Source organism: Bos taurus, chromosome 5, assembly GCF_002263795.3.
Source record: "Bos taurus isolate L1 Dominette 01449 registration number 42190680 breed Hereford chromosome 5, ARS-UCD2.0, whole genome shotgun sequence".
Taxonomy (NCBI): Eukaryota; Metazoa; Chordata; class Mammalia; order Artiodactyla; family Bovidae; genus Bos; species Bos taurus.
Window position 1 is genome coordinate 75,886,666 of NC_037332.1, and position 23,317 is coordinate 75,909,982.

The 23,317-nt window shown below is 54.5% G+C and overlaps 2 protein-coding genes across 8 annotated transcripts in view; both read right to left on the reverse strand.

Annotated features, from left to right (window-relative positions):
• Positions 1-1,212: 1,212 nt before the first annotated feature.
• MFNG (MFNG O-fucosylpeptide 3-beta-N-acetylglucosaminyltransferase) lies at positions 1,213-16,817 on the reverse strand. The gene is given in 8 exon segments (NM_001101051.1): positions 1,213-2,179; positions 3,842-3,927; positions 5,623-5,788; positions 7,682-7,767; positions 10,715-10,868; positions 11,313-11,415; positions 11,776-11,824; positions 16,399-16,817. Coding segments are annotated over 8 exon segments (963 nt in total). The 5' UTR covers positions 16,654-16,817; the 3' UTR covers positions 1,213-2,115.
• A 3,777-nt stretch (positions 16,818-20,594) lies between these two features.
• CARD10 (caspase recruitment domain family member 10) overlaps positions 20,595-23,317 on the reverse strand; it is a 32,832-nt gene continuing 30,109 nt past the window's right edge. For 6 of the 7 annotated variants that reach the window (XM_024992553.2, XM_024992552.2, XM_024992556.2 and 3 more), the window contains 4 exons: positions 22,781-22,939; positions 22,571-22,686; positions 22,012-22,124; positions 20,595-21,785 (listed from right to left, as the gene is read on the reverse strand). In XM_024992553.2, the coding sequence (XP_024848321.1) occupies positions 21,545-21,785; positions 22,012-22,124; positions 22,571-22,686; positions 22,781-22,939 (629 nt within the window). In that variant the 3' untranslated portion in view covers positions 20,595-21,544. Of the gene's footprint in view, positions 21,786-22,011; positions 22,125-22,570; positions 22,687-22,780; positions 22,940-23,134; positions 23,294-23,317 lie in introns of those variants that run through there. The other variant, XR_003034811.2, reaches the window with a different exon arrangement.

Sequence of the window (23,317 nt, forward strand, 5' to 3'; positions counted from 1 at the left end):
GGGAACAACCCGTAAATCTGCTGTTGCTTCTAAAAGCGGGCCAGCCGGCAGCCCTCCACGCACGGGGTGGAGAGGACGGCGGCTGTAGAGTACACCATCCCATCCCTACAGGCTGTTAGCCCAGAAGCCGCCCCACTCGGCTCGCATCCCACACACCCAGCATTAGGTCAACTCAGAAAGAAAGAAAGCCCCACACCTAACAAGCACAGGGCAGCTCCTCTCGAGTTCAGACTCCTCCTTGGAAAAGAAGGGGCCAAGGCTCCAGTATTCGGTGGTTCCATCGGCCCAGACAGAGTTGCAGCAGGGACAAGGTCCTTCGAGGGCTGGAGGACATGCCTCAAAGAAGCCCCCAGCCCTGGCTGCCTGGATCAAAGCCCCTCTGTCCCTCTGGACCTCTGCTCCCTCCTCCCCACTGCCCTGAGCTCCACTGTGACCCCCAATCCCCTAACATCTCTGAGCATGATGCAGGCTGCGAGCAAACACATCCTCTTCCTAGCCCTCCCCACAGACACCACCAGGCCTGAAATTTCACCATGATCACTTTCATTCAGTCATGCAAATTCTTTGGGACACTTACCTTTACCTAGCTCCTACCTGGGCTGTCAAAGTGCCCCTTTATCTGATAGCAGAGGCTGAATCCCTCAGCTCCATTCTGCCTTCCCTGATTCTCTAGCCACCTCAACCCAGGCCCTGAAGGCAGATAAAAAGCAAGTATTGTCCTCAGTAAACCAGCACCTCATGACACACATATATTCACTCACATGCATATCACTCACACAGAGGTGTGACAGAGGCACACACACATCTGTGCATCTCACATACATCGTTAGGCACAGACAAGCATAGAAGGGTGCATGGGCCCACCCTTATACATCCTAGCACACCACGACACAGCACACACTACCAGCCATCACTGTTCACGGGGCCGTTCCTTTCTCCATACCAGACTCTGTGCTGTGCCCTTTACAAATCCTGCATCATTTCACTTACAACTCGTGAAGCAAGTACTCCTTTTCTCATCTATAAAATGAGCAAACAAGCCAGAGAGGCCAAGCAGATTCCCCCAGGTCACACAGCCAGCAAGAGCAGGGCAGGGCTGTCTAGCTCGGGGACCCAAAATCAACATCTGAGACAGACAGATGAAAGATCCTCCCGTCCTGCTCAGGAATGACTTTGACTGCATGTAACAGAAAACTGAACCAAGCAAGGCTTAAACAAATAAGGGTTTAATCTTCTTACAGAACCAGATGTTGGAAGGGACAGCTGTGGAAATGATTGTCTTGGCATTCCCTTCATGGCAGCAAGGTGGCTGCCCTAGATCCAGACATCACACCCACATTTGCAGTAGGAAGATGGGGTATAGGGCTACAAAACCTTCCCCAGAAGCCTCTCTATTGGCTCTGCTTACTTCTCACTAACAGACAGAGATCTGGCTCTGGCCATAGCTGGGCCATGTAGTAGCTCCTAATAGCAAGGGAAGCTGGGAAAGTGAGCAACAGGAACATCATGATGGGCTTGGACCCATTCTGATTCATCATCTGGGTCTGGACATGCTGATGCTCCAAACAACATCAGGTGGGGAGCAGGGGCTGGAGACTGGTCAGCAACAACATTATCTGCCACAGACTCTGGATTCTGACCTTCTTCCACTTGGGTCCCCTCAGTGCTTGAGGATCCAGCCAAGGAAGTCAGGAGTAAGTGGCCCAGTGCTTGATCCCAGGAGAGGAACTGAGAGACCAGAGCTGCGGGCTCTGCACACTCAGGGGCCAAGGTAATTCTCTGAAGGGTTAGGATTCCTGAGCCCAAGTAGCTTAAGGACCCTCCATCCTCATTCAGTTCAGCCACCCAGGACCCATGGAGGCCCAGCCATTGAGGCCTCTCTGGCCCTTACTTGGTGCCCCCAATCCTGGGCTGTGCAACACGCCTCCCAGGGGCTTGAGATGCATTCAGCACCAGTCATCATCCAATCCTGGGCTTGCTCATCTCTCAGAGGTCATGCCAGGGACTGCCCCCCTACACACACACAAGACCTGCTACGAGCCCTCAAGGCTGCCTGGGAGGCTAAGGACAACCAGAGAGCCTCAGCCCACTCTTTGCCCAGAGGTTCAGGGTTCATCAGGCCACCAGCTGCGGGCACCAGGGAGTATCCGGGTAGAGGAGACAATGGAGGGAGTGAAACCTGTGGAGAGACCAGAAATGGACAAGACAGTCACCCCCAAGGGTTCCCGGGGGAGCATGTCACAGAGATGGTTTGGAGCAAGGTTTTTCCACCTTGGCACGTTGTGAATATTAGGAGCCAGATATAATTCTGTTGTGGGGACTGTCCTGGGCACTGCGGGTGCTTAGCAGCAGCCCTGTACTCCGCTCGCCAGATGCCAGCAGTATCCTCTGAAATTTTTTTTTTTTTAATATTTATTTATCTAATTTATTTATTTGGCTGTGCTGGGTCTCAGCTGTGGCACTCAGGACCTTCTATCTTCATTGCAACATGCAGGATCTTTAGTAGCAGCATGTGAGATCTAGATCCCTGACCAGGGATCAAACCTGGGCCCCCTGCACTGAGAGTGCGGAGTCTTAGCCACTGGATCCACAGGGAAGTCCTCGTTGAGTCTTAACAATCAAAAATGTCCCCACACACTACCAAGTGTCTCTTGGCAGGGGTGCAAAATGGTCCCTGGTTGAGAACCACTGATGGGTAAAGACTTCAAAAGCCAGAGAAACCATGAAGAGCTGAGGCCATAGCCTCTGAGTGACCTGAGTCCCCATCAAGCAGGAACCTGTGGATTCTAGAATCTTTAGGCTTTGAGAGAATTTAACACCAAGTTTTAAATCTCTTGACATACAGCCATAGCTTGCACACTTCTACTGATGAGAAGCTCACTCCATTAGAAAGCAGCTCTTTTCCTTTTGAAACTTGAGTTTTCTTTCAATTTCGTATTGAGCCAGATTCTGTCTCCTTGCAACGTCCAACTTGTTCAACACAGTCCTGGGCCCGGCAGCCTTGGGACAGTGGTGAGACCTCTGCCTCCAAACAGATGGCTCTGCAGGATTTCAGGGGCAAGAGTGTGTGCTCCCTTATGGGTTACGCACTTCAGGTAGGTCCAAAGTCTGGACAGAGCCTAGAAGGCCCGGGGGATGGGGGGGATGCCACCTCCCCAAATCAATCTGATGCCACTCTCCTCTTTTCTCCCATGTTCCAGTCACACTGGCTTCTTTTACTTCCTTGAGTAGGTCTTACTCTCCTGCCACAATATGTCATAGGCCAGGCTCTAAACGGCTCCACAGCAATCGGGGCTGGGCATGGGATGGAGGGGGCTGAGCTGAGTAGCCCTAATCTCCCCGGGGTGTGTTTGCAGGGAGAACTGGAGGTGTCTAGGTGGCATTTTATCCCTCATTCCAACCCTTTGTCCATGGAAAAGTATCATCCAAGAAATGAAGAGCCTAAGAAAAAATTTTTTAATTTCCCTAGGTGTGGAGTTTCTCCAATGAGTGCCTGGAGTTTCTCCATGAGAGCATCTCCTTTGCTCAGTGAACACAGTTCAGTCTTCTAGAGGTTACTGAAGAATCCCAGAGGATCAGGCCTGGGAGATCCCCTTCAGATCCTTGATGCCCAGCCTCCTTGTGCTACAAATGGGGCGACTAAGGTACAGAGAGGCAAGGCAGGCACCTGCCCAAGGTCACACAGTAAGCCAATGACAGAGCAGGGACTGAAATCCACTCCCAGCTCCATGCTATCAGCTACTAGCCTCTCTCACTTCCCTCCCTCCTGGTTCCCGTGTCTTTCTATCCCTGCACTCAGGCCTCAGTCCTCCCACCCTACAGTTTCAGCCCGCAGACCCACCTGGAGGGGTCCTCCTCAGGCGAGAAGGGGCCATGGAGCTTAATGACATTGAGTTTCCCCTCAAAGACGCCGTAGCTAAGGGTGACCTGCGCAGAAAGAAGTAGAGAAGGCAATGAAGCAGGGCGGGGCAGTGGGGAGGAGTCTCTCACCAGGGACCCCACAAGGGGGCAGCATTTTGGTAGAAACAGAGAAGGTGCCTAAGACATTTTCAGTGGCACAGAAAGCCTGTCTCTGCACCTGAAATTCCACCATCAGTAATGGGTGTTTCACTGGGGGGCCCATCCCCTCCCATTCTCCCATAATCCCATTGGTGCCCCCAACAGTCCCATTTACCAAAGAGGCTGGAATGATCCCCTCATCTACAGATTGGGAAACTGAGGCTCAAGAGGGGAAGGTGCCTTTCCAGGAAGTTGCACACCTGGATGGAAGTTTCCTGAGACCTACTCTAGGGCCTTAGCAATCCCTCAGCTCATTCCACAAGCAATGAGGCTGCGGATGACGACTCCAGTCAAAAGGCAGTCAAGCACAGTGATTAAAGACTGTGGATTTGGGGGCCACCCACCAGGGTTCAAGTCCCTCTCTGTCCTGAACTAGCCACAGTTAGTTCCACTCTCTGGGCCGCAGTTTCTCCATCTGTAGAATGGGAATACTGTTAAGCTCCATCCCCTATGAATGTTATGAGGAACCAGAGAGTTAAAAAAGATAAGGCCCCCAGTGTGGTGTCTGGCACAGCAGGGGCTCAAACCCCAAACTTTAGGGAACACCCTGGTTTTGCCTGTTCAAAATCTGCCCCTCTTTCCTGGCTGTGGTCCTAATGGGACCAACCTGCACCCCAGTTGTAGGTCTGGTCAATCAACACTAGCTCTAGGCTCTGGTAGGAAACAGGTCATGTGACCCAAGTGAGCCATGTGACCAATAAGCACCAGCCCTGCGGTCTGACAGGAGGAGCTCTCTTCTCACTGGTGGGGTGGGGCTGCCATCTTGCCAGCGCAAGTAGCGAGCCTGCCTGAGAATGAGGCCAGCATAGGGGAGGACACACGAGAGAGGGGATGGGATCTGAGCACCCAGATCTCACCAGATCTAGCAAGTCATCCACACCCTCACCTTCTCAGGTACACAGACCCATAAATGTCCTTTTCTGTTTAATTAGTCTATTGCCTTTCTGTCCTTTGCAGCTAAAAGGGCTCTGACTCATACCATGAGACAGAATCTCCCTGGGGGCCTTCCCAGCCAGGACCCCCTATGGGACTGGACACCCATGAGTTGGAGGGCAGTATCTGCAAGGCAGAGGCAGCTGGACCTCAGCAGAGTCACTATCTGCCAGGTGATGGGAGGGGCACCCACCCTTCCCCCAGCCTGACATTACACATGGGTCATCCCTACTGAAGACCTGGTCTTTCCCAGTAACACCTGTGTGGGAAGGAAAAGCAGTAAGTAGTGGCCAGGTAGGCTCTGATGAAGGAGGAGGCCGTTGAAAGTGCAGGACTGGCCCCTTCACAGGGTGTGGTAAGGATGGATGCAGTGTTCAGGGGCCTGGTTTGAATCTCAAGATGAGCTTTCTCTCATCTGTGCAGGTCCCTCCAGCTGGCATTTGGGAACCAGATCAAAGAACATTAGCACCACAAATGCCAACCCTTATGGGTCAGAGGTGGAGAGCACTGAGTCACTGCGTGCCCGTAAGGGGGTCCTTTGCCACGCTGGGACTCAGTTTCCCCATTAAAGGAGAGAGCCCCCACACACACGCACCTCCCCCATTGCCACCTGCCCCATGGCTGGCTCACCTGCTCCGGGAGCTGGGCAGCCTCCAGCAGCTGCAGGGTCTCCAGGTGGGAGTGGAAGAGGGGACAGGACTGCAGGTGACCACCCAGCTTGCACTCAACGATGTAGCCCACGGTGCAGTCATCAGGCAGCCGGATGAGGGCAGATGTGTCCATGAAGTGGGAGCCACTGAAGGACAGAGCCATGCTGCGGCCACTGGCCTAAGGCCCTTGACACGTAGAGCCCTTCCTGTCTCCCAGAAAACCCTCCCTCCACCACAGCCAGCTGGAAGAGAAGAGTGCAGCTCTAGCATCTGCCCCCTGCATACTGTGTAGCCTCATGCAAGTTATAAACCTCGGAGAGCTTCAGTTTTCTCTTCTGTAAAATGGGCATGATAATAGCCAGAGCTGTTGTGAGGATTAAGTGGCGAAATGGTGAGATGAAGCCTTTTATAAATGTATCCTTTCCTTTTCTCTCTTTCTTTTCATTCATTCATCCACTCATTCATTCATTTTTGAGTTTGAACATCTACCTGGTGCCAGCCACTGATGACACAGAAGCTGAGGACACAGAGATGGGAAAGAAATGCTTCCTGCCCTCAACAGCAGCCTCCGTGCTGGAGGGAGACATGAGCAGGTCATTGCAAATGAGGACTAGTGCTTAGAGGAAAGCACGAGGCCTGGGGACACAGGGAGGGCAAAGCAGATTCCCAGAGGAGGTGGCAGCCTTTTGTTTTGCTCTTTATTTAATCATGGCAGTAGCAGATTCTAAACAGAGTCTTACAGGATGATCTGCAGTCAGCCAGGTGCCAAGCGGGGGAGGAGCAGTGTTCCTGGCAAGGGCATCACCTGACTGTGCACCCCATGAACGCCCTAGAGACCAGGCTGGGCAGCTTGCTCCACTGCACAAGATGCCTGAGAAAGGGGTCGAGCAGGTACAGAATCCCATCCTTTGTCACCTTCCCCAGGCTGTGCCCGGGGGCCGCACTGCCCAGAGCGGGTACTTTTTTCTAATTCACACAAATGTACTATAGAGGGGGACAGAAGCCTAGATGGGGTATCCGGGTCACAGGGAGACCCCTGGTCATGTGTATACACCTGCTATCAACAGACCTTAGGACAGCATTCCTGCTTCCAGTCAGGACACAAACTACCTCCTGAGGGCACCCCTATCCAGGGCAGGGCAGGGCAGGGCAGGGCAGGTTGCTGCAGAGGCATATCACGCAGGCCCTAGAGCCAAACCCAGCAGCTGAGAGACCTTGGGCCTGGGTGACCTTGAACCAATCACTTACTTAACCTCTCAGCAACTTAGTTTTCTCAGCCAAGTAGAAATAAGGCCAACGCCCCTTCCTCCCTGGGGGCTGTGATAATCTTAGCAAAGTACAGGCCTGGCTCAGAGTCAACCCTCAATTCAAGGTGGTGACACTGATGTGGCTGTTAATAACAGTAACAGACTACCCAGCAGACCTCAAGAGACCTTTGTCATGCCCTCTCTAGAATACCAGTACTCCTACCCAGTACCGAGGGCTTCCACTACTCTCACAATCCCCCTCAGTCTGGCACCACTCTTCTAGGACCATTCCAGCTCGAATGCCACCTCTTCCAGGAAGCCTTCCCTCCTCTCCCTATGTAGAAGGCCCTACTCCCTCCTCTGAGTGTTCCTCCACTTGGCCTTCACCTCCCTTGTGACAGTGATTGGTCAGAAGAGGGCTGAAAACGGAACCTAATATTGACTGGGCTCCTACCAGGTGCCAGCCCAGGCACTTTCTCATTTAACCCTTACAAAAACCACTGGTCACTGTATTATCAGGTCCATTTTACAGATGGGGCACTGAGGCTCTTAGAGACTACACATCTTGCCTGTGTGTAGCAGAGTGTACTAAGCAGTGTACCCCCAAGGGCAAGGTAACAGGTGACTTGCTCACCACTAACTGTGTAACTCTGATGCAGTGGGAATGAGAGGTAGTGTCTCCTGAGCTCACTCTCAAGCCCCTTCTGCTACAAACACCCCACCCACACACCAGCCGATCCCTCCTCTCTGCACACCTCTACCTCCCCCATCTTCCTGAAGGTCTCTGCTTACCTGGCCCAGGGGGCCATCTTCAAAGCCAGTTTGCGGTTGATGCAGAAGCCAGCTCCCCCGGTGGCAAACCAGAACTGTACCAGCTTCTGTGGGGGAAGATGGGGAAAGCCAAAGTGTAGGGTGAGCCTAGGGGTGGGGGCAACAGCCAGGCCTCCCCTTACTCACAACCAACATGGCTCAGAAGCCATGTTGGCTCAGAAGCTTTATATTTCACATCTTTCTAGAGTCTTGCTATGAGGCTTCTCAGATTGCGCTAGTGGTAAAGAATCCGCCTGCCCATGCAGGACACATAAGACACACAGATTCGATTCCTGGGATGGGAAAATCCCCTAGGAGAACATGGCAAACCACTCCAGTATTCTTGCCTGGAAAATCCCATGAACCGAGGAGACTGGTGGGCTAAAGTCCATAGGGTCACAGAGAGTTGGACATGACTGAAGCAATTTAGCATGCATGCAGAGTCTTGTTATAACCTTAAATTATGCCCATGAAGGAAAAAGAGAAGGGCAGGCAAACACTCAAGGGCTTGGAATGGGATCCGGCACATGGTAAACACTAGTGGGTTTATCGATCAGCTTGTAAAGCCCTTGACATCCGAACCAATACCACCCTTTTAGAGTGTAAACCGTTTTCAGCCCTTGCCTAGCATCACCATGGCCCAAGATCTCTTCTACCTCCTCTGTGAGGACCTGTGAATTCACCCAGGAATTTCTTCAAGGCTTTTGAGAAACACTGTACCTTTTCAACTGTACCATCTCTTAGTCAAAGCGCCCTAAGGTTACCTTCTCCCAGGTCCACAGTTGATGCTTCACTGATGTGTGTTGCATTGGCTTGGGTTATCTCCCATGATTCAGCAGTGAGAAGAGCGCTGGATGGGAAGTTGGAAAGTCTGACACTGAGCTCCCCCCTCCACTGTACAGCTGTATAACCTTCAAAGAGTCCCTGCCCCTCTCTGGACCTCAGATATGTCACCTGTGAGCACAACATTGGCTCCAGTTCTGAAATCCGATGGTTCTCCGGGCCCAGAAGTGTCTTCCTCCTCCGAGATCTCTACGAGTTTACTCCTAGAGACTCTTCCCTCTTAGAGAGAAGTCAGGCTTCAACTAGGCAGAATGAATGGGTTCTTTGGGACCTAACACACAGGAGGTGCCCAATAAACGCTTGTTTAATGAATTAATGAGAGCAGGGCTTCCACTCCCAGAGAACCACAGTAACATCAGCAGTGATCATGTGAGCGCCTAGCCCCAAGCACTGACCATGTCAAGCCCTTTGCTACAGATCAGGTGACTGAGGTACACAGAACTGAGGTCACCTGCCAAGGTCCCAGAGCTGGGACTGACCCCAAGCCAAACCTCCTTCCCCCTTTGCCATCCTACCCTGGGGGGACACCCACATTCTGAACTGGCCAGGACACTCTGGAGCAGTCCTAGGATCCTGCTGGTGGGGTGTCTGACAAGGAGGGCATTGGTGCACATTGTGGGCTTGAGGAGTGGGTGTGTCCAGCAGGGTCTTGTGCCCAGCACAGGAAAAACACTGCTCAGAGGTGAGGCTGGGCTGAGTCAGGTGCTCGTGCTCAGCCGCCAAGTCATGTCTGACTCTTCAGAATCCCATGGAGCTGAATCGGGTACTGGTGGAAAACACTCACTAGTATCTACCATGTGCCAGATCGCATTCCAAGCCCTTGAATATTTGTGTGCTTAGTCGCTCAGTCATGTCTGACTCTTTGCAACCGCATGGACTGTAGCCCACCAAGCTCCTCTGACCATGGGACTCTCCAGGCAAGAATATGGGAGTGGGTTGCCATTTCCTTCTCCAGGAGATCCTGGCCCTTGAATAGGTGACCTCATTTAATTCTTTTGCTCACAACTGCTCTATGAGGTAGTGACTGTTTTCACTGATTCTACAGATGAGGAAACTGAGGCACAGAGAGGCAAGATGACTTCAGTCAATGTCACAAAGCCAGGAGGGAGCGGGGCTAGGGAATGAGCTCTGGGAGTTAGGTTTCAGAGCCAAGCTCTCAAATCTTTAGGTCAGGGAGAGGTGGTATGGGAACCTGGGGGACCCCTCGGCTCATCTGGCATCCGCTTGCTCATGCACACCACCCCTCAGGGCCCAGAAGGATTTAATTAGGGCTCAGAGGCTGATGAGCTGCAGATAATTAAGGTTTTGTGTTTCCTGCTCTTGGTTTCCCTCGAGAAGCAGATGGTGACCCTGAGAGGGAGAAAGCCCCATAGTGGGCACAGCTCCCGCTCCAGACATTGCCTCTAGAGAGGGGGACCCATGGCTTTCCTGCTCATGGGGGCCAAGGGTGCCCTAGGGGCCTGGGTCACCCCAACACCGGAATCCAGGTGGGTTCTGGGGACAGGGGGAAAAACATGCGATATACGTATACTAAAAAATTCTTATTTCTCCAAAAGTCAAATTTAATGAATACCCTGGGGTTTTGTTTATTTGCTTCCTAAATCTGGCAACCTAAATCTGTCCATTCAGGTCTGGAGCTGAAGCGGGTGCTGGGGACCCTCTTGTGCCAGGTGCCAATACCTCTGTGGGTGATTAGTGAAATCTGAAGAGAGGAAAGCTGTCTAGGGGAAGGGAGAGTTCAGGGGCTCCCGGCAGCCGCAATTTGCCACCTGGCCCAACATATTCAGCATTTTAACAATCCGTCCAACTACATGGTGATACCAGGTGGCTAGAAGCCTGATTGCGGAGCCTGGAGACCTCAGCTCACCCCACCATGCTCACAGTATGACCAGGACAAGCCACTGCTCCTCAGTAATTGAGGCCCTACTCGGTGCCAGTCTTTGCTTTCCTTGCATTATGTCAATCTCCTCTCTCTCTCCTCTCTCGGTCTCATAAAGAAGGAGACCGTATCAGAGGAGAAGCCACCAGCCCAGAGATACACAGTGATGCAGGCAATTCTGAAACCCAGAAAATCCACCCGCCCCCTGCAGGACCCCGCCCCGACTCCGCCCCCGAAGGGCCCTGCCCCGCCACCCAGCGGCCAGTTCACAAAGGAGGCAGCGAGGGACCCACTGTGCGGTTGTGAGGTTGCGGCTCCGAAGCGTGAATTGGCCGATTCAGGCTAGGCCGGCCTACATAGACGTCGCGGGTCTGGGGGAAGGTTTTCAGCAACTTCAGCAGCGCCCTCGGGTTCAGATAGTTGTCATCGTCCACATGGCAGAACCATCTATGGGGATGGAATGGGGGACCTTGAACTTGAAAGGGGTTCCCAAGAGCTGCCTGTCAACCAGACTCCCCCTCCCTGCACCCTCACAATCAGTCAACAAACAGATATGGGCTGGAGTGGGCTTAACACTTAAGGCCTAGCCTTGTGCCAGCAGCATCTCCTGTAAGCTCATGAGGAAGTTGTGCCCATTCCTCAGGTGGGAACCAAGACTCAGGCAGGTTAAGGCACTTGCCCTAGGTCACACAGCCAGAATGGCAGGATTTGAACGCAGATGGTCTGACCAGAGACAGATCCCAGAAGGCCCTACATGTGATTCAATTCACAGGATCCAGAACTTTACTTTTTTGACAAGACATCCCATTTAGACATGGGATGTCTTGAGTAGCCTGAGGCAAAGGTCACGCCTGCCCCCTAAGACCAAGGTGAAGACCAAGGTAGACTCACCTCAGCCCACTGGCCAAGAAGGCATCAAATTCAGCAGCCATCTTGCAGGACAGGGCAGGGTGGCTGTGCTCCGCAGAGCAGTTGGTGACCACAAGGTGGGACCCTGGAGAAGTAAGGACAAGTCAGCCCAGCTCTTCCCCACAGCCCTGCACAGTGTGAGAAGCAGAGCAAGGCAGGGCCTCAGAGAGCCTGGAGCAGTCCACCCACTCCCATTTTACACCGGGGAAACAAGTCAGGGAGGGCTGGCCTGCCCAGAATCCTGAAACTAATGGACAGCACGCTGAGCTGGGACCCAGGTGTTCACGGCCTTACCGTCTCCAGGGGAGACTCCTGCTCCCCTCCTGGGCAAAGGGGGAATCCCTGTGCATCAAGGGTAGACAGTCGTGTTTCCTGGAGACCCCCAGGCAGCCACCCCAGCTTTCCCTGACAACAACTGAGGGGTCCCCATCCCACCCCGAGTTACCCAGTCTCTCCTGGAGGCCTTCATCCGGGCTGTCAGTGAAGATGAACGTCTAGGAATGAGAAAAGAGGCAGGGTAGGGGTCAGCCAAGGACAGTCCCGGGTCAGCCCACAGCCAAGTTCAGGTGGATACACACACAGCAGACCTCTGTCCTCTTTCAGTGATGGAAATACACTCCTGTCACAGTCACACACTCCTTTAGGACAAGAGGACTTTTTCAGCTACCCAACCCCCTCCCCCATACAACACACACAACCCAGCTTTTGTAGACACACAGCTTCGAGTTGTACATCAGCCCATCAGTCTCACATTCAGCCCCCTTACAGACCAACACCCACCAGACCAGAGTCGCACACCCTTGGTAGAATCACACTTTCTTCAACCATACACACATCACAGTTCCACTTGGCCACTCCACAGTCACGAATACACGTGTGTGTCAGTAGATAGATGCACATGCTGGGACACCGAACCACTTGGGGAGATAGTCACAACTTTCATAGTCACCCAAACTCCCTGTGCAAGTGTTAGGGCCCTCACACACCTCCCAGACTGAAGAGGCACCCCACCCACAGCTTTCACATGTCTGATCCCTCATGACTTCACTGACCCTCCAGACAGGCGTTGTGATTTGCAGATGGCAAAATGAAGGCTAGGTGATGAAGCAAAGCTGTGTGGTTGGCAAGAGGTAAGGACCTCTCCCCACTCTCAGCTCCCAGCGCAGCCAGACTTCCCCCCAGGAGCCCCACCCAGCAGGTACTCAGACCCAGCCTGAGGACACTGAGCACCTGAGCACCCCCAGACCTGGGCTTCTCTCCCTCTACCCTATCTTACTGGGACCCAACATTTGGGGGTGACCATGCCTCCTCTCTTTCTCTCACACCCACATCCAGTCTGTCAGCAAATTTTATCCACCCAACTTTCAAACTAAAGAACTAAAGAGCCTCTTGATGAAAGTGAAAGAGGAGATTGAAAAAGTTGGCTTAAAACTCAACATTCAGAAAACAAAGATCATGGCGTCTGGTCCCATCACTTCATGGCAAATAGATGGGGAAACAGTGGAAACAGTGTCAGACTTTATTTTTGGGGGCTCCAAAATCACTGCAGATGGTGACTGCAGCCATGAAATTAAAAGACGCTTGCTCTTTGGAAGAAAAGTTATGACCAACCTAGACAGCATATTAAAAAGCAGAGACATTACTTTGCCAACAAAGGTCTATCTAGTCAAAGCTATGCTTTTTCCAGTAGTCATGTATGGATGTGAGAGTTGGGCCATAAGGAAAGCCAAGTACCGAAGAATTGATGCTTTTGAACCATGGTGTTGGAGAAGACTCTTGAGATTCCCTTGAACATCAAGGAGATCCAACCAGTCTATCCTAAAGGAAATCAGTCCTGAATATTCATTGGAAAGACTGAAGCTGAAACTCCAGTACTTTGGTCACCTGATGCAAAGAACTGACTCATTGGAAAAGACCCTGATGGTGGGAAAGATTGAAGGCAGGAAGAGAAGGGGAAGACAGAGGATGAGATGGTTGTATGGCATCACCGACTCAATGGATATGAGCTTGAGTAAACTCTGGGAGTTGGTGATGGACAGGGAGGCCTAGCATGCTGCAGTCCATGGGGTCGCAAATAGTCGGACACAACTGAGTGACTGAACTGAACTGACTGAACTTTCAAATTGCTTGGGGTACACCCTCTCCCTGGGGTACAGCCTCCACGGTCAGCCCACGGTCCATCCCCTCCTTGTCACCTCCTGCCTGCTTTGCTGCAGTCACCTTTTCCCTGTTCTCTCTGCTCCGTCCTGCTCCTCTCCAGGCTGTTTTCAACACAGCCCCCGGGGGAGCCTGTAAAGTAAGTCAGACTTTTCTTGCCCTGCTCTCCGGCAAACTTGTGCCACCAAACAGTCACCAGAGAGTGGAACTCTCTCCAGTCTGGAGTGTGGGCCAAATGGGCCAGGGAATGCCTGGGAATGAATTAGTGAGGAGAGGGGGAAGGAGGGGTCCCCGCAGCACGGTCTGGGGGCTAAGCAGGACTCATGAGGCTGGTGTTTCAGTCCCCGGGAATTCTGAGGTTGGCACAGAACAGTGGGCAGAGTTTTCTCTGAGCAGAGGGTTGCATTTGATTGTTTCAAGGAGGGATCCTGACAATGGTTAAAACCTTGCAGGAAAACAAAAGGACAGACAGCCCGCTGGGGTCAGGGGAGGGGGTGCCGGGGGCCATCTGCTGCAGAGAAGGGGAGATGTGGGGCTCTCGTTCCTCCCCCCACCCCTGCCCTCGAGGAATGTGAGGAAGAGAAAGGCTCCTCTGCATCTCAAAACATGCTTCCCCCAAGCCCGCCCCCTGTGCCTGGGACAAAGGCCACACATGAGCCCCAGCCCGCTGCCACAAAGGCCCACCTGCCACCCGGCTGCCCTTAACCAGCTGGAGCTGGTGCCCAGCCCTGGAGTTAACCAGCTCAGGCCTGCTCCTGATGGCAGAGCTGAGAGAGGCTCTAATACCTTCCTGCCCTGTGCGGCTGGGGAAACCGAGGGTTGAAAAGGGGACGGCCTTGGCCGAGGTCACAGGGAGAGATGAGCCAAAGGGTGGAAATGAAGGGGGCCCAGATGTAGTGATGAGAGTGGGTTTCCCTGTCTCTTCTCTTCTTCCTCAGTTTGAGTGTCTTGCCTTTTTTTTTCAGATCTGCCTTAAAGGACAAGATTTCTAGAGTCTGCCCCTTGTGCTAGGGACAGGGGAGGAGGAAGTGGGAATGTCCAGCTGAGTGAATACATCTCCTACCTCTGCTTACAAATGGGAATTTTTAAGTTTCCCCCTCTGAAAAATGGGAATATCAATACCTACCACTCGTGTTATTGTGAGGGTTCAGTAGAGTAATGCACCGATATGCTGTCCCTTAGATGCCGAGCAGTTGGCAGGTACTCCCTCTGGCTGCCTGGTTAGCATCTGGGATTGACCTCAGAGCACAGAGAGGGTGTCTGCATGCCTCTCCTCTGCCTGCCTAGTCCTGCCAGGCCCAAACACTCAGGCTAAAAGCCCAAGTGACCAGGCAGCCCTGTGGTCCCCAGTCTCAGCAGAGAAGGAGGGACCCCAGCCTAGAGGTGGGCCCACTGAGCTCTGCCCTTTGGGCCTTTGGGGTGATGCTGGCAAGCTCTTCCTCCTCTCTGGCCTCAGTATCTTCATCCAGAGCACGGGCACCATCGTAGCGATCAAGACGAAACAGGAAAGGGCCTCCGACCACGTGAGGCCACGCTCCCGGGTACACACAGACAGCACCATAAACAGGAAGGTCTGCAGGGAGGGCCAGGCTTGGTGGCTTCCGCAAGCGGAACTAGACTCTCCCCCAAGATGAGAAGATGCGCAGCGTCCCAGGGAAGAGTCCGGCGGGGGGGGGGGGTGTTGGGGGTTCCAGCAAGGAAAGGGTTAATCCAGGGTGGCAGGATATCAGGACCAGGAAATCAGGGTAAAGGTGCCCCCTCCCCAGTGGGCCCTGGCCTCTTCCAGGCACCACCTCCCCCCTCCTTGGTCTCCAGAAGCCTCCAATCACCAACCCCCCCACCAAAGGCTCGTCACTTCCTCCCACTGAGCCAGCCGCCAAAGTAGGGACAGTGTGTGTGTGTGTGTGTGTGTGTGTGTGTGTGTGTGTGTGTGTGTGTGTGTGTGTGTGTGTGCGCGCGCGCGCATGCGCGCGTACACAAGCGAATCTGCCCCTCTACCCGCCTAGAGATGACTCCCAACACCCCCAAATCACTGACTTTGCCTGAGGAGGGCACTGGGTATGGGGCTGGAAGAGCCAGAGGGGACTCAGAGCTGCCTCCCCAGAAAGCCATACCCCGTCACACACACACCTCTTGTCATGGCACTGGCTCCATGCGTGTGAGCATACACGCATGTGAACATACATACACATCCCCACCATACATGCCAGGCAGGCCTCTCGCTCATCACTGCTTTCACCACAGCACACACCCACTTCATCTATCCCTCAGAAACTGCCCCACAAGAAATGGAGCACAGGAGGTGAGATGCCACTGCCTCGGGGCACACCCTTGGCAGCAGAGGATGACGGCAGGGGCTGTCAGGAATTCTGAAAGGATGCCCCTCACCCCTCTCCCCAAACAGGCCCCACCCAGACCGTCCCATCCTCAGGGGCTCAGCCCTTGTGCTGAACCCTCAGCCAGGGCAAAGGACAGCACTCAGAGCCTGGCCTGGGGGCAGCCTGGCCAGGGCTCTTGTCAAAAGTCAGGACCTCCCAGAGGCCTCTGTCCAGCTGCCAAACACCCACCATTGCCCCCAAGGCCAGGGTGGGCAGGCACGAAGCCTGCTCCAGAACAACCAGGGAATGAAGGGACCCCTAGAAGGGACGTAGGAGCCCAGGGTAGCCTGGCCCCCAAAAGACCAAGCAGTGGGCGTCAGGAGTGCCCGGCTCCTGGGCTAGTGAGGGACTCACAGCCACAGGGGACCCCATCCTGGGAGAGAGGAGGAGCGGGAACACAGTCCAGGCAGGGCAGGTGGGAGAGCAGCTTCTCCTGTGGGGCCGCCAGAGAACCCCCAGGTCAGCGGTAGAAAGGCCTCTGTGACCCTCAGACCAGGGGCCACTCCTGGGACCCGCAATCGCCCGCTTGTCACCTGTTCCCTGGTCCTGGAGACCCACGTGTTGAGCAGCAGCTCCAGGCGGGAGTGGTGGAAGGCCTGGGTCGTCTTGACTGCGATGAAGACATCGTGGAGCTGCAGCTCGGAGGGCCGAGGGCTTGGCGGGCTCAGCTCGGGGGTGTCGGGCACACGCTGCGGGGACGGGCTTGAGCGGTACCGTAGGGAGAGGAGCCCCATGCACAGAAGGGTGAGAAGGACTCCGGCCAGGCCCCGGAGGAGCCGGCACTGCATTGGCCCTAGGGCCCCAGACGGCTCAGCTCCCAAATCCCAACCAGACGGGGAGGGGAGGCTGGTCAGGCGGGAGCCCCGGCAAAGGCAAAGGGCTGGCAGGCATGGCGGGCGGGCCGGGAGGGGAGAGGTGGGAGTCGGAGCTCCGGACCCGCAGGCCGAGCCACCGTAGCCCCGCCGCCGCCAGCCCTCCACCTGCTTGCTCCCCAGCCCTCCCGCCAGCGGCTCTGGGGCGCCTGGCCCCGCCCCTGCTTCCAGCGCAGCCCAGGGGCGGGGCCGGCCCTGGGGAGCCCAGAGGTGGCTGGAAAAGGCACCCGCAGAAGGCACAGCCCCGGCTCTGCCAGCTGCTGCGGTGAGGGTGGGGGCAACAACTACCCCTCCGTGCCAGATGGAAGGGAGGGGCCCTCCAGCCTTCGCACTCCCCGGAGACCGTGGGCCTAGCTCATTCAACACCCAGTATCTTCGGTGGCCAGCCTCCCAGGTTTGGCTTCACACAGTTCCTCCTCCTGGGTGCACCCCTTCCTCCTCTAGCCCTGGCCATCCTCACCCACGTTTCCTCTACCAGGCTGAATTTTATTTGCCTTTTAAGGGCTTCCCCAATGGCTCAGTGGGTAAAGAATCCGCCTGCAATGCAGGAGACACAGGAGATGCAGGTTTGATTCCTGGGTCAGGAAAATCTCCTGGAGGAGGAAATGACAACCCACTCCAGTATCCTTGCCTGGAAAATCCCATGGACAGAGAAGCCTGGCAGGATACAGTCCATGGGATCACAAAGAGTCGGACACGGCTGAGCAACTAAGCACATAGCCCATTAACAAGATCTTATAGATTCAGGTGGACAGCAAAGGGACTCAGCCATACATATACATGTGTACCCATTCTCCCCCAAACTCCCCTCCCACCTGGGCTGCCACATAACAGAGTTCCCTGTGCTGTACAGTAGGTCTTTATCCATTTAAGGCTTAGGCTCAAGTGGCCCTCCTCCAGGAAGTCTCCCAGCCTCTGGGGCCCCTACAATGGTTAGCCCAGTTTCTTCGGTCTTCACAACAGAGCTAGAATTATTTCCAGTTCATAGCTGAACATATAAAGCTCAGAATGATCCAAGCTGATCCAGCAGCTCAGCCACAGAGCTGGTGAACCCAGGTCTCTGGCCCTTGTCTGGCCCACAGAAGGCCCCTGAGGGTCCCTGTCCTGCTGTGACCCACCGTAGTCCATCTTGCTCGGCAGTCATTACTGCTTCCTCTCTCCCAGCCAGCCCAGTGGACAGAGGGCTTTCTGCAGCTACCACCTTTGTCTTTTTTTAAAGTTAATTAATTTATTAATTATTTTTGACTGTGCTGGGTGTTCATTGTGGCGCTCAGGCTTTCTCTAGTTACAGTGAGCAGGGATTTCTCTTCTTCTGGCTAGTGGGCTCTAGAGCGCAGGCTCCATAGTTGCGGCTCACGGGCTTAGTTGCTCCTTGGCATGTGGGATCTTCCTAGGTCAGGGATCGAGTCCATGTCCTCTGCATTGCAAGGTGAATTTTTAACCACTGGACCACCAAAGAAATCCCTCCATCATGTTTGGTACAAGGTCACTCATGTCTTGTCCTCCCTCTGCTAGAACCCTGATGGCTTCACAAACGCCAAGGATCAACACCAGCCTGCAGACCCTGTAAGGGTGGCCCCTGTTACCTCCAGTCCCAGCTAATACTCTTCTCCTCTTGCTTCCTCACTCCAGACCCAGTGGGCTTCTGACCAGTTCAGGGACACGTCCACCTCAAGACCTTTGCCCATGGTTCCTGCCTGGGCCTCTGTTTAGTCGCTAAGTTGTGTCCAACCCTGCGACCCCATGGAATGTAGCCCGCCAAGGTCCTCCGTCCATGGATGATTGTCCAGGTAAGAATACTGGGGTGGGTTGCCATTTTCTTCTCCAGGGGGTCTTCCCAACCCAGGGATCAAACCCAAGTCTCCTGCGTCTCCTGCACTGCAGGCAGATTCTTTACCACCGAGCTACCTGTGATATTGGTCCTGAGAAACAAATCAACTGGCCTATCAAATCAACTGGTTCTACCAACATAATGCTACCAAAAAACCTGAAAGCCTTAGCATTCACATCTCAGACTAGATGGAAGAGACAATTCTCTTTAAGCTACAGTTTCATGATTTTATAGAAAATCACTGACCTTCAGACAATAAATTCATACTATACTACTACTAAGTATTTTAAAGTGATTTTTACCTCTTTGTAAAGAAGGGATCAAAATAATTAGGATTTTTAAAAATGAAAAATGAGATTCACTGGAAGTTAATAAAATGAATCAGTGACCCAACTCTATGGACTCTCAAAATAATTAGTTCTACCCAGGCTGCCAGGTCTAGAGATCCAGAGATCTAACTCCCCCATTACCCTAACTCCTTCAAGTCTACACAAATATCTTCTACATGAAGCCTTCCCAGACCACTTTATTTAAATTGCAGCTCCTTCCCCCTCCTTCCCAGCTTTCCAGGCTCTTTCCCAGGGCCCCTTTTCTGCAGTGTTCTCTCCAAAAGTACTTTTCATCCTCCAACATCCTATATATTTATTGTCTGTCTTCCTCATGAGAATATCAGGGCAGGGATTTCTTTTTATTCACTGAATTCCTAGTACCTAGAACAGAACCTGGCACATGGTAGGCACTCAAACTTTTCTTGTTAAACACAGGAAATACCAGATGCGTGGAGAATTGCATTAGCGCTATAGAGGAAGAGAAAAGGAAAACCAACCCTTCTGAATCACCCTTCTATGGCCCAGCCTTGTGCCAGGCCCCCTCACAGCCCATCTTCACAGAATGGCATCTCCAAGGGATAAACCCATGCTTCATGCCATACCGACCAGGGTTCAAATCCCTAGCTGTGTGACTCTGAACAAGTTACTTCACCTCTCTGAACTTCACTTTCATTTATAAGATGGGGACAAAATAAGACTTGGGGTTGGTGGGCTTCTCCACCCCCCATGGAAAGGGCACCTAACATGGGACCAGCCACTGGGCACCTGCAACTTCACCCAGGCTCGTATGTCCATAGACCAAGCACTGGGCCAAGAAGGGGGTGGTTTGCTTACCCCAGTGATCATAACCCAGTCTCCATGGCCAGGGAGCCAATAGCCACCCATAGAGACCCACCATCTGGCCACAAAGCAGAGCATGGCATGGCCCAGAATTTCCAAGGCCTGGGAAAATCAGGAGGCTTTGTGGAAATGATATCTGAGCCAGACTTCAAATGTAAGCAGCCCCCAACCCCTGGACTTGGACCTCTCAGCTTCATTTCCTACCACTCCCCAGTGGCCAATCTCAATCCGTTTCCTGCCACTGAGCCGTTGCTCTTGAGGTTCCCTCCACCTAGTCTATCCACTCCCCACAACTCCCTGGAGCCTGCCCAAGTTCATCACTGTGACTGAGGAGAGTCCTAGGAGGACCAGGAACAACATAGGCATGCGAGTCCCTTAAGTGCTTCCTGAAGAAAGGAATCCCACACCCCAAGCTCAAGCAGCACCTCCTCCAGTAAGCCTGCCTAGATATCTCCCACTGGAAGTGCTCATCCTCTCCAGTGAAGCAGTCTCACGGGCTTGGCAGTACACTGAGGGTTTGCTCTTAGTCTTCTGGATTCAGTGGCCGAGGCCCTTAGCCTCAGACCACTCCAGGTATCCCCGCTCCAGGAGACATCTCTTTGACGATCAGACACAGGCAGGGCTGGGTACAGGGGTGGCCCATCTGTGGGGCCCTCCTCCAGTCATTTGGGGGCAGGTAAGGTGATGCCAGCACAGATGGCAGGCAGCTCCAGGATGAGTCAGGAGAGAAATCTGACCCTCCCCGTGAGCGAGCAGGAACCTGAAAGGTGGCATCAACCTGAGCTGGGGGTGGCAACAAGTGGGACGAGGGGAAGGGGGCCCAGGCCAGGGAGGCAAGCAAGCAAAAGGCCACCAGCTTCTATGACAAACTGTTTAATGTTCCATAATGTGCAGCTTCTGAGGGGAAAAAAAAAAGCCCATTAAAAATCCACAAGCTGTACATTCCGGTAACAGAGTGGCTGGCCCCCTCCCCACCCATCCCTCTGAGAGGCAGGGCAGGGAGGGGCGCAGGTGCTGTGAGAACATGGTCCTCGGGTGTGCTCACCAGGAACACACGCGGGTTAGTGTCCTAAGGGTCACGGGGGTGGGGGGCATGGCATTTACACAGGGGAGAACCACAGACACACATGTGACTGGAAGACACGAGGGGCACAAGTGACAGTGGACTGGGGAAGCCACAACGCCCCGTGGAGGTGAACACAAGAAATGCCAGCTGCGTGGCTGGGTGTCCCACACCACAGGCCCGGGGGCTCCTGTGAACAGAAGAGGCTGTGGAGGACTTCCCCAGCGGTCCAGCGATGAAGACTCTGTGCTTCCACTGCACAGGGCACAGGTTCAGTCCCTGGTCAGGGAACAAAGATCCTGCATGCCACACGCAGTGAGGCCAAAAAAAAATAATAAGAGGCTGTGGAGCCAGGAGACCTCGTGAGACAAGGGGAGGGGCAGACTCGAGTCCACTCTGTGGGATCTTGAGTGTGCAAACCAACGCACAGGACTGAGAACGCAGATGCTCTGAGGAGCGCCATGAGGGACAGGACACAGATGTGTGTGTGAGACCCACAAGAAGGGTCCGTGGAGACACAGGGCCAGGGGAAGGCCCAGAGCAGCAAGTCCAGGGGTGGGAGGGAGCTCTGGCCAGGGGCTCCTATGGGTGAGAGAGCCCAGAGCCCAGAGCCGAGGGCCCTACGTCGAGTTCCAGGGTTGAGGAAGGCTCAGGATGGGGAGGACCCGGCTCCACTGCAGACCAGGGTTCCCGGTGGTGGCTTCTGGAGTGTGTGAGGAAGGCGCAGGCATTCCAGGGGGGCCCTCAGGCCTCGCTGCTGCTGCTGCTGCCGCCGCCTCTGGTGCTGCTACGTTCCACCCACACAAGGCGGGCCTGCTCCTGCAGGATACGACCCCGCACCACCTTGGCCAGCTCCTCCGAGTGGCTCCACTCGTGGGCGGGCACCTGCACCCAGGAGCAGGGCAGCCCCCAGAGCACATGCTCTGAGCCCCGGCACTGCCGCAGCAGCTCAGAGTCCCGCCAGCCCGGCCGGCCCAGCAGACCCCTGCCGAGAGAGGACAGCAGGCTGTGGTCAGAGTAGGGGATGAAGACAGACAGTGAGACAGAGAGAAAGGAATGGACTAAGACATGGAGAGTCAGAGAGGGAGGACGGACAGAGGGAATCAGAGAGACAGACAGAAGGCAAACGAAAAGATGGAGAGAGAGAGAGAGCAAGGCATCCAAACAGGAGGAAGCACAGGGTCCCTACCCCTCCTTCCGGCCCAACTCACCTGACTTCCCGGACATTCTTCTCGGTCACCTCCACATGGATGACGATGGGGTAGATCTCGTTCTGGACCAGCTCCCGCACGCCCCGAGCACCCAGCTCCAACAGGCAGTGCTTCTTCTCGGGGGAGGGGTGGTCAAGGCTACATTTTACTCCCAGGCCAGAGACCCTAGCCTCCCTGCCCCCTGACTGGGCCCCCTTAAAACATCCCCCTACAGGGTCCAGCTTCCCCATCCACCTTGGCAATAAGGAAAGAACTGGAAGGGAAAGCCCAAGACCCAGGGAAATAAGTCACTTTCCCTAGACCCCGATCTGCAGAGGGCGCTGACCCCACCCTTGGCAGCCCCAGGTGGCTCCCAGGGGAGCAGCAAGTCTGAGACAAGGATGAACAGATCAGATGTATCAGCCAAATTCTGCAGGGTGAGCCACTTGAGGCAGAGTGCCCCAGGCCACCCATTTCACAGGTGCAAAGACACCCATGGAAGGGAAGGGGCTTGCCCAGGGTCATCCTCTGCTCCTGGGCCCAGAGGGCACCACCCCCATGCCCCACCCCAAGCACCCACCTTCCCGACAGATTCCTGGATGGCACGGATCCTGCTGCCTAGACTGGGGGCGGCAGGCCGGGCCTTGGGGGCTCCGGGCGCTGACAGTGTGCACTGTTCCTCTCCAGAGAGGCTTTCTGCAAAGCAGAGAAAGGCACAAACGAAGGGCCAGTGGGCCTGACTGCCCCATGGTGCCACCCCGCCCTCCCATCTTCAAGTGCACAGGCTTACCCGCTGGGCACACTTGGAAGTCCAGCCGGGAGCTGGGCAGGTCTAGGAGGTTGCGGATGAGCCGGGGCGCCAGGCACTCAGGCAAGAGCACCACGGGCCGCAGAGCAGACACCAGCAGGGGCCGCACCAGGCTGTAGGGTTTGAGGCTCCGCTCTGGCTCTGGGCACGGGAGGGGACAGGATGTAGACGAGATGAGGGTGCAGCCAGGGCACGAGGTCCTCGCTGCTGGAATGGCCAGCCCCCTCAATACTCAGGACCCCAGTGCCTCCTGTCAAGGCCCCTATCTTCTTTCCCTTCCTAACACCCGCTGCTGGACTTCACTGGGACTGTCCTCCTCCCCATCCCAGGCCTCACCCGTGCCCCCTACAGGCCATTCTCCTCTCGGCAGCTGAGGCAGGCTTCAACGCTGAAGTCAGATCCTGTAACTCCCCTGTGTTCAATGCACCAGTGACTTCCCACAACTCTCAGGAAGAAGGCCACATCCTCCACGTGGGTGACCCAGCCCTGCCGGAGCTGGGGAAGCAGCAAGCCACAGAT